This window comes from Mirounga leonina, unplaced genomic scaffold (assembly GCF_011800145.1).
Source record: "Mirounga leonina isolate KUSES-001 unplaced genomic scaffold, KU_Mleo_1.0 Mir_418, whole genome shotgun sequence".
NCBI lineage: Eukaryota > Metazoa > Chordata > Mammalia > Carnivora > Phocidae > Mirounga > Mirounga leonina.
Genome location: NW_023270739.1, coordinates 4,517,694 through 4,535,183, shown reverse-complemented (window position 1 = coordinate 4,535,183; position 17,490 = coordinate 4,517,694). Strand labels below are relative to the sequence as shown.

The following is a 17,490-nucleotide window of genomic DNA, read 5'->3' as shown; positions in this document are numbered from 1 at the left end:
GGCCCGGGGCGCACGGGCTGAGGCGACCCCAGCCCCCTCCCGTCCGCACACACCCCCACCGCGGCCCGGCAGCCGGGCCGGCGTCGACGCCTAGGGGGGACCATTACATAACCCCGCGCCCCGCGGCGCCTTCGCCCGCCGCCGAGGGCGGCCCCGAGCGGAGCCCCGGGGGGCGGGCGCTCCCGGCACCTGGTCGCCGGGGGTGGGGGCCGTAGCGGCGGCCGTATTTATTTCTGTGCCGCGGGAGAGGAGGGTGAAGGGGGAGAGCGCGGCGCGAGGAGAGGCCGCCTGCGCCGCCCGCCGGAGCGGGGCCTCCTCGGTGGGCTCGGCGTCGGCGCGGGCGGGCGGCGCTGCTCGGCCCGGCCCCCTCGGCCCTCTGGACCGGCGAGCTCCGCGCCCGGCGTCCTCGCCGCGCCTCCGCCGCCCGCCGCGCGATGTGAGGCGGCGGCGCCAGCCTGGCTCTCGGCTCAGGCGAGCTCTTTGCGGCCATTAGGGGCCGGTGCGGCGGCGGCGCGGAGCGCGGCGGCAGGAGGAGGGCTCGGAGGGTGGGGGCGCAGGTCCGGGAGGGGGCACCGGGAGGAGGTGAGTGTCTCTCGTCGCCTCCTCCTCTCCCCCCTTTTCGCCCCCGCCTCCTTGTGGCGATGAGAAGGAGGAGGACAGCGCCGAGGAGGAAGAGGCTGATGGCGGCGGCGGAGCTCCGAGAGACCTCGGCTGGGCAGGGGCCGGCCGTGGCGGGCCGGGGACTGCGCCTCTAGAGCCGCGAGTTCTCGGGAATTCGCCGCAGCGGACGCGCTCGGCGGATTTGTGCTCCTGTGCCCTCCTCCGGGCCTGGGCGCAGGCCCGGCCCCTCGCACTTGCCCCTACCTTTTCTATCGAGTCCGCATCCCTCTTCAGCCACCGCGACCCAGCGAAGAGAAAAAGGAACTTCCCCCACCCCCCTCGGGGGCCGGCGGAGCCCCCCAAGCCCACCCCAGGGAGCGGGGCGGGGAGCCCTGGCCAAAGAAGAGATTTCCCGAGGATTCTCGTTTTCCTCGCCTGTATCTCCGAAAGAATTAAAAATGGCCGAGAATGTGGTGGAACCGGGGCCGCCTTCAGCCAAGCGGCCTAAACTCTCATCTCCGGCCCTCTCGGCGTCGGCCAGCGATGGCACAGGTTAGTCCCGGGAGCCCTGGCCTTCCACATCCCCCTTAATCTTTTTTGCTCGGTGCACCTTTCCTCTTTCATATTTTCCTTTTTTTCTCTTCTTGGTTCTCTGCTTCTTGATTAATTTTAAAGGTGTTTGAATGAGCTGGTCGAAGACGTCCAGTAGCCCAACCATTTTCTTTGCTTCCTAATACATTCGTTGCAACACTATGTCATATCGGTGTGTGTTCTGGAATTAGAGCTCTTGAGTGGTGCTATGGAAATAGCTTTTATTGTTGCTGCCATGCAGTTTAATTTTTGAAATGCCAGTGCATTTGTGTGTAAGGGCTTTTTATGCAATTTTGCTTTGAATTTTTTGTTGTTGAGAAATGAGGAATTGCGAATCCTTTCTCCTCGATTGCACTTACTCTGTTTTCTCTACTTTCCACTCTTTTCAAGGTTTTCTCTTTTTTGCACAAGATGTTCCGTTGAGGATGAGAGTAAAAAATCTTGATTTTTATTTGTGTGTTATGTGTGATCCAGGATTTCAGGTTTGACGTTAGCTTTAACGTCAAAGCTGAAATTTGGTTCGAATTATTTTACCTACCATTCCTAGCTCCCCCCCCCCTTTTTTATTTGCCTTAAGAATCAATATGGAGCGCAGTTCATTTTACATCTCCCATTTCTTTGGTCTGAGACCAAAATGTCTGAAACTCGGGGGTTTTAGGTTGGGAGAGAGCAGAGGCATTTTCTTTGCAGTTTGTAGTCACTTTCTCTTTTGGGGGGGGCGGTGGAGATAACCAATTGTGTGGAGTTATGTACTTGGAAATCAAAATTAGGAGTTGTAAGGGTCCCAGTCATGAACTGCAAACATAGACTGATCGTACAAAAGTTTGAAATGTGCGTAAGGTACTGTATTTGTGTGTTTTTGTGTTTTGTTGTTGTTGTTGTTTTTTATGCTTTAAACATACTTGGAGATCCATATTTCAGCGTAGAAAAGCTCTACCATTCTCAACTTCACTCAGTTGTGGACCAGCCCTTTTGTCAAGGGAAATTCAGGGAGACTTACCTCCATCATCCCCTTCTTACAATTAGTTTGGTGCTGTCTTGATGGCCACCGACCTTCTCTTTTGCTGTCTTAGTTGTTTGAGGTGCCAGGATAATGAAGAGGAAGAATGGTTGGCCATCTGACAGTCCACAAGATGTTCCCCCTTACTACGGAGCATCTCTTTAACTCCGCGTCATCCCTCCATCTGCCAGTGAGAGTGCATAATGGAGTTAAATGTACCCTATGAGTTTGTAGAGAACTTTTAAAGCATGTTTCTAAGCAGGCTTCGTTTCAGAGGGTGAAAATGTAAGGATAAGGCAAATGCTTTGGATTCTTTGCTTTTATAAGAAAAATGTGTCATGAGTTTAAGATAACCTGCAAAGATTGAGGATTTTTGCAGTTTTCTTGTAGTTTTTCACTTCAGACTTGTAAAATTGGCAATGCAAGAACTTTGATCTATTCTTATTCCTTTAACTTTCTGTAGTCTTCACAGATTTTTTTTTTCTCTTACTTGCCTTTTTTCCTTAGAACTGTTACACATATCGAGTATCATATTCCTTTGCACTTACTAAAATGTTCCGAAGGATTTTCGAATCACCTTTAGACATATTTCTGCCTGTATGTTTTTGTGTTATTTCTTTAATTTTTGTGTAATGTGGTAATGGATTTTACATTTGAGTTCACTAGAGACTTGGGATATTGTAGAGAAAACTTCTTTAATGTGTGTCATTTTGATGACTCCTGATTTGAGCAGCTTACTCTTGGAGTAATGCAAGGCCTGAAGGGAGAGTGCGCTCTGCTGTTGTTCAGACACCTCTATTCAATGCACTACTGCCTTCTCCATATTTGATCTGTGTACTTGGCAACTTTAGCTAACTCATTTTAGTAGTGTCTCACCTGTCCAGTATACAAAAACTATTTTGCTACTTGAAATATCTTTGGATAATTAAGAGAGTCCTAAATGTATCAGGTGGGTTTTTAGAGTAAAAAACCCTCAACATTGAGATGAACTCAATTTTAGTACTAAGAGTTTATCTTAGTATTAGTTACCTTTCTCTAAATTTTGTGATGAAGAGTTGATCCCTCCTGCCCCCATTAAGATTGTACTCTAGGAATTCTTCGGTGTCAGTTTTTAATCCTAATCAGTATGGGTTTTGGCGGGGGAGGATGGAGGGAGGTAGTTATAAAGAAAATACTGTCCCATTGTGAACATAATTCAAGTTGATGATTTTTTATTTTTCTTTTTGCAGGCAGCAGTGTGTAGTATAAGTTGTCAGGGAACTTTTAACAGAGACACTTCACTTCTTAAAACTTTAAGTTTTCAAACATGTAACTTTTCTGTGTACTTTTGGGTTATTACCTGGATATTTTATAAATGTGAAAGTAAGTTGTTTTTTGGTAATTGATTATGAATTTTATCTAGAACTGGGTCAAAATGATCCCAACATTCTAGACATCAGAAACTTTTTTTTTTTTTTAATGATCAGGACTTGTGATTTTAGTAGTGTTAAGTGTACCTACCAAGAGTGTTGGCATGTTCCAGTTGTATAGGAAAGAAAACTGGAGCCCAATTGGGTTGACAGTCTAACATGTTAAAACAAATTAGTGTTTAAATTCCAACTTCTGAATTTTTAAGGTTAGCCACTGATGCAGAATAAAAATGACTTCTTAATGAGATGTCAAAGATTCTTCTAAAACATTCCAGATTGATTCAAATAACTTGAATTAAGTTCAAGTTTTATGTGTTGGAATGGGGAGGGAGAGACTTAATTTTTTAGCTTTTGCATCTTTATGTTCCTGTTTCAATATTTGTACTTGATCCATTGAAAATTTTAACTTGGTATGGTTAGGCCAAAACTATTTGATAAATAAAATAACTTTATGTTCTCCACCCAAAAAAAAAAAGATTATAAAAACCATTTGTAGAAATATTTTGGTAAAATTATTGACCAAGAAAGTTAACAGGTAAGTCCTGAAAATATTTCTTGAACCTATTTCTGGTAATAATATGTGCAATGGGCTTGATGAGGATGATATAGTTGCCTTCATTGTTCATTGGATATGTTCTGTCACTGCTTTGTAAACACTTAATGCTATATGCATTGAAAGAACAGACTCTGGAAAGATGGATGGCAGCGTTAGGATCTGGCATATTAAGTAACGATCTTTCTGGCCTTGGTACCAGTTTTGTAGTTCTGTGTATTCGTGTCAGAATTGGCTTGGATTTTATCCCTGTTTTTCACTTCAAAGGAACAGGGCAGATAGGATATAAAATATATTATTTTGACCACTAGATTAATATACATAATAGAGAAGTGGCAAGGATTTTTTTTTAATGTCAGTTATACTTTCTCAAAACACTACTGTGGATTAATGGTTTATTATCCTAACCAGAATATTTTTGGTGGCCATTTCTTTTTCAGCTCTTAAACCTATGATACTGTGTTTTAATTTTATTTTTAAGGCAGGCATGTTTATATTCGAGTTCTCCTGGAGTTTTTCGGTTATGGCTCCTTGGTCCAATGAGGTATTGCTGACCTCAGTGTTAATGTTGCAAAGCATTTTATTAAGTGCCTTGAGCTCTGGCAGTTGCTTATTCTCAAGGCTTTGTAAGTTCATTTATAGGGCTTCAAGAAGGCTGTATGTGGTTGATAGTGAGATAGTGACTTTTGTTAAATTGTCAATCTTGTACTTGTTACATACAGTGTGGGTGCCCTTTTCCAGCAGAAATTCGTGTCTGTCACAGACGTAAGAAATGTATTGGCATGTCCAGTGAATGTGTAATGGAGAGAGAGGAAACGGTTTCTGCCTTTGGTTGCCTTTTCGCATTATTTTCTGTTTTACTTTGCTTTTCCACCTTCTCCTTAGTCTGTTCTATAAAAAGTGAGATAAATTGAAACAAGAAATTGAAAATAAGTGCCTAGTGGTGTTTGTAGGGACATTAAGTGGTAAATAGGAAAGGGAAAAAAAAAAGAGTAGGAAGAATGTTGCAGATACAAGTGGGAGTGCAAAATACCTCTTCCTGGTGTATTTACAAAAACAGTTCAGGAGCTGTTCTGCCAATTCATAACAGCCAACAATTAATAGAAAAATAAGATATGCTTGTTTTGTGTGTATTTTGTGATTTTAGGGTTTCTTCTTTGAGAATTTCCGAAGTTGAATTTTTTTAGTGTGGCAAACATTAGAGAAATTAATGGGCAAATTGAAACTTAAATTATACCAAGTGTAAAAATTTTAAAACATTAAATTTTGCAGGTCATTTTTTCATGTGATGGGTGTTAGTTTTCTTCTGAAGTTTTGGTAGGAAATTTTTTATTGCTCAGTTCTCACAGGTTTTTTTTGTTGTTGTTGTCTTTTTTTTCTCACAGGTTTAAGAGAATAAATATTATTAAGCTTCTCCTGAACAGTTTAGATATCCTTTGTTTTTAGATATAGATCTTATTTTATAAATGCTTCAAAAGGCAATTAGGAGTAATTTAGTTGAGAGAGAGAACGAAAACTAAAACTCCTGGGAAAAAACGTGAGCGGTTAAGAAAAGGGGTTTTTGGAGACACTACTTTAGAGTTCTGATCCCAGACGTGCCTTTTTAACTGTGAACCTTGGGCCAGTTACTTAACCTCTCTCAGCTTCCTCACCTGCAGTACCCACCCTACAGGATTGTGGTGAGGAATAAACGAAAATTCCCTTTGTCAAATGTTTAGGATAGAGTGCTTGCTGCAGTGTAGTATGTGCTCATTGTGTTGACAGTTTTTAACCTTACTGGCTAAATATATGGCAACAACAAAGCAGTGGTAGATTTTTTAATGGATTTATAGATAGATTGGATAAAGAGAAAGCCAAGTTCATGAAGTTCAGAGAGTAGTAGTAGTCTAAGAAGTAAAGCTTATGGTGCAAGTTAGCCAATAGATCTCAAAGATTAAGTTTCTGAAGAGTAAGAATATGGTAGCGGAGACTAAAATAAAAGTAGAAGTACTATATGTACTGTCATATAGGGTGTCTTGTATATGTAAGTAATTAAAATGGAAATCACGTATTTAAAGCGTGAGAAATCAGAAGGATTATTCTTACTGGAAATGCTCAAGTTAGAATGGCTTTTTGCTAAAGAACTGTGTGATTGAGCACTACTTTTTCTATTTTCTGTTTGCTTACTGGGTCTTAAAAGACTTTTTTAAAAAGGAAGAGGGAGAAGAAAAGAAGCAGTGCAGTGCTTTTCAGATTTTTTTGACCACACCCCATAAGAACTACATTTTATATGGAGAACTAGAGACGCTACCTCAGCAAGCGGACAAACTACTTATCCTTACTATCTGTAATATACTCTGGTGTTTTCTATTATGTTTGTTTCTTTTTTTTTTTTAAGTGCTGGTTGTGACCCACTGTATTGATTTCATGACCCACTATTGGCTTGTGACCCACAATTTGAAAAATACTGGCTTAGAAGAGTTGACAAGCTGGCATTCATCTGTATTGGACCAACATTTTCTGTATATTAGGCATTTATCCTCAGTGCAGGGAATACTCTGGTAATCAAGATAGATATGGACCCTTCCTTCCCATTGCTCATAGATAAGGGGATGAGAGTGACATTCAAGACTGATGTGACCAGCGTTGTATTTGGGAAGTACTGTGTACAGTGGGAGAAATAGGAGGGCCTATAACCTGTAACTACTGTTCCTCTGGTTGCTGTCTTTGAGGAATTGATGTCTGATCTTGAGATCTGAAGGATAGAATATAGTGTTCATGAGAGTGAGCCCAGGCTGGGAACAAGAGTATGGCCTGTTCAGGGAACCTATTAAGTTCCATCTGACTGGGGGGATAGCAAGAAATACAATCATAGAGGTGAGTATGGAGCCAGTTATGCTTGGCTTATAATACTTTTTTCGGGTTTTTTTGCTTATAATACTGGAGTTTAGATTTTCCATTTCAGCTCTTTTTCAAAAGATTTTTACTTATTTGACAGAAAGCAATTGCATGTGCATGCGCACGTGCACAATTGAGGAGCAGCAGGGGGAGGGAGAAGCAGGCTCCCCACTGAGCGAGGAGCCCGACAGAGGGCTCCATCCCAGGACCCTGAGATCATGACCTGAGCCAAAGGCAGACACTTAACGCATTGAGCCACCCAGGCGCTCCCCATTTTAGCTCTTTTAAATGGATGGGGCATAATTGTACCTTGATGATTGACTAAAGTGAGGAATGCTTTGGAAAGGAACAGGGGAAAATATGAAACAGGGAGACCAGAGAGATGGCTGTTTTAGGATTCCAGCTGTGATGAGGGTGGCCTGAACTAGTAGATGGAAAGCAGTGAAAAGATTTGAGGAAAGTGGGTGACCAGCAGAACTTGGTGATTAATTACTCATTAGGATTTTGTGATAGAGGGATCAAGGGTAATTCCCAAGTTTCAAGTTTGGGCAGCTGGGTTGGTGAGGTTGCCATTTTCTAAGATAGCAAACGTAGGAAGTGAAGTATTTGTGTATGGATGTGGTGGGGAGGGGTTGTGATGAGTTAAATTGTGAACATTTTGAAGTTGTGTGATTCTCCTGAGTTGAGTAGTCACTGTTTTCATTTGGTGTGTCTTTCTCTCCTTTCAGCCAACAAACATTAATTACCAAACATCAATTATTAGACACTTGGAAGTTTAAAAATGAATCAAGGTTGCACTTTTTGCTCTCAAAGCATTTAGGATCTGGTGGGGTTGGTATACATGTCCACACAATTTTCCTGTGAGTTATACTCTGATAAGTATTCTAAAAAGTTGGGGATAAAAGTAGAGGATAGGGATTGTTTCTGACAGGGTGTGTTTGGAGAACTGAGGGAAAACTGCAGAGGGAAAGTTGAACAGAGGAGAACTTGAAGATAACTTACCTTAGAAGTAGAGAAAATTGGAAGAGTATTTCTTTTTTTTTTTTTAAGATTTATTTGACAGAGACACAGCGAGAGAGGGAACACAAGCAGGGGGAGTGGGAGAGGGAGAAGCGGGCTTCCCCCTAAGTAGGGAGCCCGATGCAGGACTCGACCCCAGGATCCTGGGATCATGACCTGAGCCGAAGGCAGACGCCTAACGACTGAGCCACCCAGGCTCCCCGGAAGAGTATTTCTGTTTAACAAATACAGGTGGTTCTAATGTGGCTGGAATCAGACTATGGTGTATGTTTTTATGTGAGACAGATGGGAAAGGATTTTGGTGTCCTATTATGAAAAGACAGAAATGTAGTAAGGAGTTTGACGTTTCTTACCATCAGGATAAAAGTTTTATGAACAAGAGAATGACACGGTCAGAGAAAAGGGGAAGACTAATTCTGGTGACACGGTACAGGATCAGTAGCAAGGAGAGCACCTAATGGCCCGAAGACTAGGGGTATGTCATTTATCTTTTGAAGTGCACTTCCATTTGCCTTGGGAGTTTTTGGTAGACTGTAATTATTGATGTGAATTGTTTATTTTTTTAAGGTCCAAGTTTTGTTTACCAGTTGTCCTAAATGTAGAGAATAACAGCAGATAACTCAAACAATTCACTCTCTCCTTTTTCTTTGCAGATATGCAGTCTTTAGAAATGTTTTTGGTTTTGTTTTTTGGAGAGATGCTATGATAGCTGTATCACGTAGGATCCCCTATAGGCATTTCATTCCCTCAGAACTAACCCCAGTCAAGCAAACGAATCTTATACTCACCACAAAGCTTCTCCCAAGATGTTACCACTACTCAAAATCAAGAAATGATCAGTGGTAGTTAAGTGAACATGCAGTTTAGGTTTAATATAAACATGTCATTGAGTTGATTTTTAAGGTGGGATTTTGATAAATCACCTCACCTTTTAGTTAATTTCATGTGAAGAAGTGTCACCATATTAATAAAGAGCAAGGCAGATAGTCAATATAAAACTCCTAAAAGTGGGGCAAGGTCACACATTTGATCAGTTATAGCACTTCATCTCTGTTTAAATTTTAAGACCTAACTTAAATGTGTTGGGGTTAAGAGGCAACTTCAAGTCAATCACTTGCCAAAGTATAAGTACACCTTTTGATGTCATCGTTGCAGGACAATGTTAAGAATGCATATTTTGAAATTTGCTTGCACTTCTGCCCTTTGACTCTATTGGATTTCAAAATTCAACACTTGATAACATGCATAGCTGTGTGATCCTGTATAATCTAATATTGATGATCATCTTCAATCCAAGTTTGTATGTAAAATCACAAATTGTTTCCAGTTTTCTTGAAAAGTATTAGAAGTCATATCTGTTTTTCCAGCATGGATATTTCATTTAATTTTCTTTCTTTCAGAAGTAGTTTTAGGTGTTTGTGCATCTTTCTTTCCTTGATAGGTGGGTTGTTTGTGATTAGATTAGTTCTACGTCTGCAGAGTATCAAAATACTGTTTTTAAATCACTGAATGAAGGTTAGGAAAGTTGTTTCAACCTAATTATTTCATGAAGTTTGCAAATTTGCCTCATTTTAAAGACTGTATCTAAAATGTCATGCTGCTTTTTTTTTTTTTTTAAGATATTTATTTGAGAGAGAGTGCACAAGTGGGGTGAGGGGCAGAGGGAGAAGCAGGCTCTTCGCTGAGCAGGGAGCCCGATGTGGGGTTGGATCCCGGGACTCCGGGATCATGACCCGAGCTGAAGGCAGCCTTTTAACCGACTGAGCCATCCAGGTGCCCCTAAAATGTCATGCTTTTTAAGCACCCCAAAAAGCTGAGTTAATAATGTAGGAAGTGCCCTAAACCAGTAAGAATGAGAGATCTTTGTTATATATTGTCAATGTCTAGCCAAACTGTTACCAGATTTATTGAAGTTATATAGATTTGACTTTCATTTCCATCCTTATTTTTTTAAAATCCCAGATCCCTCACCTGGAATAGGGGCTCTGAGCATTCTGATCTCTTCCCACCTCATCACTCGCTTTGCTCTCTCTACTTGTAATTCTTGCAGTTGCTGAACTGGTTGAGCTTTAGGTGGTACGCATCCCATTTTCTTTCTCTCCACTCTTCACCTGTCCTGCTCCTACTTAATCCTCTGGCCTCACCACTGGGTTAGAGGAAGGAAAGGTTTTGAGATCTGGAATGTTCGTTTTTTAAAAAACATTTTAATACCATTATAGAAAACTAAATGAAAGCAGAATCAGGGGCCTGGGTGTCTCAGTTTGTTAAGTGTCTGCCTTCGGCCGAGGTCATAATCCCAGGGTCCCTTCATCTGGCTCCTTGCTCAGTAGGGAGCCTGCTTCTCCCTCTCCCTCTGCCTGTGGGCGTGCGTGCGCACGCTCTCTGCCAAATAAAATCTAAAAAAAAAAAAAAAAAATCAATGGATGAGTTCTGTCTTCTAAGTGGATACTTGAGAATTTACTAGTTTTGGAACAGTATGGTTATTAGTATGGGTATTTTGCTTATGTGCACAGTTTAAGAGCAGAACTGAGTTTTTATTTGACTTCAGTTTACCTGAAGCACAAAAATAAGCCTGTTACAAACAATGTTTGAGCCTTTTATATAGGAAAAAAATGTATAACTGGGAAGAGGTGCTATTCAGTAGAATTAGATTTTTTTTTCTTTTAAAGATTTTATTTATTTATTCATGAGAGACAGAGAGAGGCAGAGGGAGAAGCAGGCTCCCAAGGAGCAGAGAGCCCGATGCGGAACTCGATCCCAGGACCCTGGGATCATGACCTGAGCCGAAGGCAGACGCTTAACCATCTGAGCCACCTAGGCGCCCAGAATTAGATTTTTTGAGCCAAAATTATTTCAAGTTTCACATTGTAATTATTAATTTTTAAAAAAGCCTCTTATTTATGCTCACAGCACAGTGCAGTGTGTTGGGATTGTATTAAGAATTCTAATTTTGAAGGTTATGCTTCATTTATATATTTCATGGTGGGTAGTATTTATCTAGTTTCTCACATATTGTGGAATCATCTTTATCTTGATTTTTGGAAAGGCTAAGTGATGTCAGTATTCATTTTACAAGATATGGCCAAATTGATATAGCAATATAGAAAACACCAAGTGTGACCTACAAAATCAGTATGTAATAATGAAAGGATGTTTTGACTCAACACTAGTTTCCCACATATTCAGTCCAAATTCGTTTTTGTTTAGATTGTCACATTTCTAAATACCTAGTCCATTGGATATACTTCATGTATTCTAAACTTTACAAATCACATTTAAATCTGTCCTGTCAGTCACATTTGTATCACTGTGTTTGGATTGAATGTACACTCAGGTGAAGAAATATTTTACTCAAAGTTATTTTGTACTTGAGCATCATTAAAGGTATTTGGGAACTTGTCAGTGAACTATTTGGTAGAAATCGTCTGCTAATGATATTGACTGGTTGATAATTTTTAAAGTAAGCAGGAAATGTCTTATTGGAGATAGTGTGAGTTCATTCAACAGTTGTTTGTGATACTGTTTTGTGATACTTGGCATAGGATAGTTTAAAAGGCAATGGAATAAATTTCAGATTTATAAATTTCTAATCATAGAGAAAGGGGGCAATTAAACAAGTATTTAGGAGTTTACTTTAATATCTAGAAAAGATACTTGTTGTCTTTTCCTTTCTTACCTCCTCAGTCTGCTGCAGTCTGGCATTTGCTCTTTCCAACTCCACTGAACCTACTCTTTCCTAGATTAGTAAATACTTCCTAGTACATCTACATTTAGTAAATTCTCTCTGGAACATGGGACACCACTAACATTTCCTTCTTGGAACCTGGTTTCCAGGACAGTGTTCCTGGTGGATGGGCTTGGGGAATGGTGGGTTTCAACATCCTTTGATGGTTAAGATTATTGTCCCTTAAATATTTGTATATCTGATGGTCCCCTTAATGTCTAACAGTGACTTTTTTTCTTACATCACCATGTATTCCTCTGGATTTCCCTTATGGATAACAGAACCCCTATATACTTTTAGATCGTCCAACCCAGAAACTTAGGCGTCATTCTTGTCTTTTTTCTTAATCCCCTACCTATAGTCACAAAGAGTTCTTTCAATTTGCATCTTTGATGCCTCTGCCCATTTAGTACTTCTGCTCCAGATCAACTGCTAGTTTTTGTTACTTCTCCAGCAGCAGCCTCCTAACCAGTCTCTCTGACTCCAGACACGTCTGTCCAATTAATTCTTCATCTTGTTTGCCTGAGTGGGCTCTAAGAAATACAAATTTGTTCATACCAGACTTTTGCTTAAAAGTCTTCAGTAGACCAATTTTCTCTTTAGAATAAAAATTCTGAACTCTTAGGTTAAGGGATCTTCTAGGTTTCTCATGTTTGTCGAACATCTAAATTTTACTGAGCTGATCTGAACTAATCCCTATGAAGGGCAAGTTGAGATAGGGGCCTGAGAAGATGATTTATTTGAACCTTCATTTTTTTCCCTTTCCTTAAAGGAAAAGGAAGAACTTGAAGAGCTCAGTAACAAGCGTGAAATTGAAACTGGTCAGTACTAAAATCCACCATCCAGTAGGATTTCCTAAATTGTGACATTAAATTTTTTAATTATTTTTTCCCCTTGCATCTTCATACATACTGCTTTTAGTTTGGGACTTGCTTTTCTAACAAGTTTTAGACCATGGGTTTCATTTGCTGTTTAGGACAAAGTCGTAGCTAAGGACTCACCCTGGAAGTTATCCTGGCCCTTCCCTCTGGACAGAAGGTTCTGAAATTTCTCATCAGGCATTCAGATTCTCTATCACTCAGCCAGGGACACCAGAATCTTCTGTGTGAGTTTACCTTTCTCAGTTAACACTCTTCCTATCCCAAAAAACAGAACAACAACAATAAAACTCCATGAGGGAAGTAGAGAAAGTTGTACTATCTCTTGATGGAAGGGGTGACTTGAGCTCACAGTTGCTAAATGAGGTCAGCTTATAGAATTGGGTTTAGACTCCCTGAGCAGTGCCAAGCTATAGGTAACGGTGATAACTGATGGCATTTAGGAATTATAAATGTCCAGCTTTTAGGCACACAAAGTAGCTTAGGAGTAATGATGACTGTTAATGATATTAGATGAAATAATAGCGTCTGTTTAATCAAAGTATATATATGACTTTTACAGTCTTCCAAATTTAATCAGTATAGCTGTTGAAAATGTTTTAAGTAGAGGTAAGAGAACTTTTATTAAGTTACAAATACCAAATCAGATATAAATAATTACAATATGCAATTTTAGAATTGCTGAAAGCATTAATTCTGTGAGCTTACGTTAGATCCTGTGAGAAATGTAAATATTTATTAAATACAACCCTTGGGGCGCCTGGGTGGCTCAGTCACTTGAGCGTTCGACTCTTGATTTCGGCCCAGGTCATGATCTTGGGGTTGTGGGGTTGAGGCCCCACATCCAGCAGGGAGTCTGCTTGAGAATCTTTGCCTTTGCCCCTCCCCCATGCACATACTTGAGCGCGCTCTCTCTCTCTCTCAGATCTTTTAAAAAAAATAAATGCAACCCTTATCCTTCAGATACTCATAATTTGGTAATGAAGTAATGATGCACACAAATATTTAGCCATAACAAAAGATAGAAGATAGTAAGTGCATAGTTGATTGAGAGCCATCTTGGGAAACAAGAGAATTGGAATCAGTCTTTGAGTTGAAACCTGAGTGGATCTAAGAACAGTCCTAAACTTTTATTTTCAGGGTCTACCAATGTAAACCCTCCCGTCTGGCTTCACAATGGAGCTTAACTTTGTAATGTGATGTGAAATGTTTTGCATAAACATGAAGCAGCAATCAAATGGAGCAAGTTTGGCTGTAGTACAGGTTAAAATCCTCAAGATTCTAGGGTCTCCAGTAAGACTTCTGTATTACTAAAGTCCAGTAAGACTTCTGTATTACTAAAGTTGATTTCTCCTCAGTGAATTCTATATATGTGGCTCTTACCTACTTCTGATATTGTTGAGAGGATTAGTGGGAATAGTAAAATTATTGAAGTGCCAAGAACAATCCCTGACACGTTGAAAGTGCCTGATAAAAGTTTCTCATTAGGGCGCCTGGGTGGCTCAGATGGTTAAGCGTCTGCCTTCGGCTCAGGTCATGATCCCAGGGTCCTGGGATCGAGTCCCTCATCGGGCTCCCGGCTCAGCGGGGAGCCTGCTTCTCCCTCTGACCCTCTCCCCTCTCATGCTGTTTCTCTCTCGCTTGCTCTCTAAAAAATAAATAAAATCTTTAAAAAAAAAAAGTTTCTCATTATTATAAGATTGTTTTGTCTTCTAATAGGGTAATGATTCCATTGAATAATAATAGATAAAATATTTTCATGGTGCTTAATATGTGTCGGCACTATTTTAAATACATATTAACTCATTTAATACTCAACAAATAACTTATGAAGTAGGCACTTTCCTCTTATACAGAGGTGGAAACTAGGCTCTTCTGTGTGTACTTCAGAACCCTCTTGTCTGGTTCCCTGAAAAACTGTTAGAATTTTGATTGGCATTGCACTGAATGTGTAATTTTTCTTGTATTATTACTTTGGCTAGATTCTCCAGTACAACATTGAATTAGGAGTGTTTGTCATGGGTATCTTTGTCTTGTTCTGATGCTAAAGAGACTTTTGATGTTGGTCCATTAATGAATATTTGCTGTCAGTTTTTTTTGGAAGGAACCTTTTTTTATCACTTTAAGGAAGTTCCCATCACTTTCTTGATCGCTATAGTTTTTTGTTGTTTTGGTTTGGGGTTTTTTGGTGTGTGATTGGGTATTGAATTTTATACAGTGCTTTTCTTAGAGCCATTGAAATCTTTGTTAATATGATGAATGACTTATAGATATTCTAGGCTTCTAATGCAAACCCCTCCCCCCCTGGATTCCTGACATTATCTCAACTTGATCGTTACAGTACATTTTAAAGACACTTGATGAATTTGATTTGCTGGGGGTTTGTTTTTGTTTGGGGGTGGGTTTTGGTGTTTGTTTTTTTCTTTTTTGAATTTCTGCTTACGTTCATGATTTTCTTTTCTTGTACTGGCCATGTGATTAGAGTATTCTGTTTTCTAGAAGTGTGTGTATGAGGTTGACTTGTCTTTTACTTGAAAGTTCAGTAGGACATGCCTGTAAAAACATTTAGATCTGGTGTTTTCCTTATGGGAAGATTAACCAACGATTAAGACAGACTCTTTCTTTCTTTTCTTTTTTTTTAAGATTTGTTTATTTGAGAGGGAGGGCGAGAACCAGGGGAGGGGCACGGGGAGAGGGAGGGAGAATCCCAAGCCGACTCCTCCCTGGGCAGAAGCCTGATGCACGGCTGGATCTCATGACCCTAAGATCATGACCTGAGCCGAAACCAAGAATTGGACACTTAACCGACCACACCACTGAGGCACCCCCAGACTATTCCTTTAATAGTAATAATAGGCTCTCTATGTCTCCTTCTTTTAAACTTATTTAAATGGTAAATTTCAATTTAATAGAATAGTATAAAGGAACTCCCATATGCCTGTTACTTCAAGTTATTTTTGCACACACATACATGCTCCCTCCTTTCTTTTTTTGCTGGAGTGTTTTATAGCAAATCCCAGATAAGTCATTTCACCAGAAATACTTCGATATGTATCTCATAGTTAAAAGGATTTGTTTTAACGTAGTAACTATGCTATTACCACACCCACCAAAATTGATAATTTAATATTACCCACCACTCAGTCGTATATAATTTTCCTGATTTTCTTTTTAAGATTTTATTTATTTATTTATTTGAGATATATGAGTGGCGCCTGGGGAGGGGCAGAAGGAGAGGGAGGGACAGAGAATCTCATGCGGACTTCCTTGCTGAGCGCAGAGCCCAACTCAGGGCTCAGTCCCATGACCCTGAGAACATGACCTGAGCGAAAACCACAGATGCTTGACTGACTGAGCCACCTAGGTGCCCCGTCCTGATTCTCTTCTTTAAAAATGTGTTTTCTTATAGCTGATTTTCAGGTTCCAAACAAGATATGTCTAGTTGTTGGATTTTTTTTTTTTTTAAGATTTTATTTATTTATTTGACAGAAAGATAGCGAGAGCAGGAACACAAGCATGGGGGGTGAGTGAGGGAGAAGCAGGCCTCCCGCCGAGCAGGGAGCCTGATGCGGGGCTCGATCCCAGGACCCGGGGATCAGGACCCGGGGATCACGACCCGAGCCAAAGGCAGACGCTTAACGACTGAGCCACCCAGGCGCCCCTAGTTGTTGGATCCTTAAAACAACTCCTCCCATTCCTTTATATTTGTCTTTTTATGTCATTGATTTGTTGCAGAAACTAGGACGTTTATCCTACAGAATTTCTTTTTGATTAAGGTTTCATGAATATTTTCTCAGGAATGTATCCACTTTTGACTCTTCAGTTTTTTTGTGTGAAGCTGATTAGCTGTATTGCTTTCTGTTTTGTTTTTTTTTCCTTAACCTTCCCAGAAATTTATTTTTTATTACTCTTCAAAGAACCAACTTCTCGTTTTGTTGATACCCTCTCAGTTGTATCCCTATTTTTCTCTTCTGTTGATAATTGCTTTTATCTTTGATTATCTTGCTGCTATTTTTTCTAACATAATAACTTGGCTACTTAACTCAGGTTTTATCTTTATTTTTTATTTAAGTTTTGAAATGTTACTTTTGCGATTTTCTCTTTTCACTTATATGTATGCTTTTAAAATTTCTAAGTGAGCAGAGGGTTTTTTTGTTGTTTTTTGTTTTGTTTTTTACTTAAATGTTCAACACTAAAACTATGCAGATGATGGGATATTTCCTTGTATACTGCAGGGGGAAAGTAGAATGCAAAATTGTTCATAAAATATGTATGATTTTAGTTTTGTGACTTGTGTAAGTGGAAACAGTGAAGGAAATATATCCACATATTAAGCAGTTGTCTTTCAGTAGTGATATCAGGGAAATTTTTTTTAAAAGATTTTGTTTATTTATTTGTCAGAGAGCACAAAGCAGGGGGAGCGGCAGGCAGAGGAAGAAGCAGGCTCCCCACTGAGCAGGGAGCCTGATGATCCCAAGATCCTGGGATCATGACCTGAGCTGAAGGCAGACACTTTACCAACTGAGGCACCCAGGCGTCCCGATATCAGGGAAATTTTATTTGAAACCTTATTTGTATTCCAAAACACCTAAGACACATTTAGTTTTTATAATGGAGGAGCATAAAATGATTTTTCAAAAGGGAAGAATAATACTGTAAAAGTCTGGATTCTGAATCATGCCCTGAGATCCTGGGATGTGATTGACAGCAAATATATATATTAATATATATTTTACATATATATTAGAATTTCCCATTCTTTTTTTAAAATAGATTTTGTTTATTTGACAGAGTGAGAGTGAGAGAGCACAAGCAGGGGGAGTGGCAGAGGAAGAGGG

The 17,490-nt window shown here is 40.1% G+C and overlaps 1 protein-coding gene across 1 annotated transcript in view; it reads left to right on the top strand.

Moving 5' to 3' along the window:
• The first annotated feature begins 589 nt into the window (after nt 1-589).
• EP300 (E1A binding protein p300) overlaps nt 590-17,490 on the top strand; it is an 83,801-nt gene continuing 66,900 nt past the window's right edge. Inside the window, exons 1-2 of the mRNA XM_034987438.1 lie at nt 590-722; nt 841-1,152. Coding sequence (XP_034843329.1) covers nt 1,059-1,152 — 94 coding nt within the window. The 5' untranslated portion in view covers nt 590-722; nt 841-1,058. The remainder of the gene's footprint in view (nt 723-840; nt 1,153-17,490) is intronic.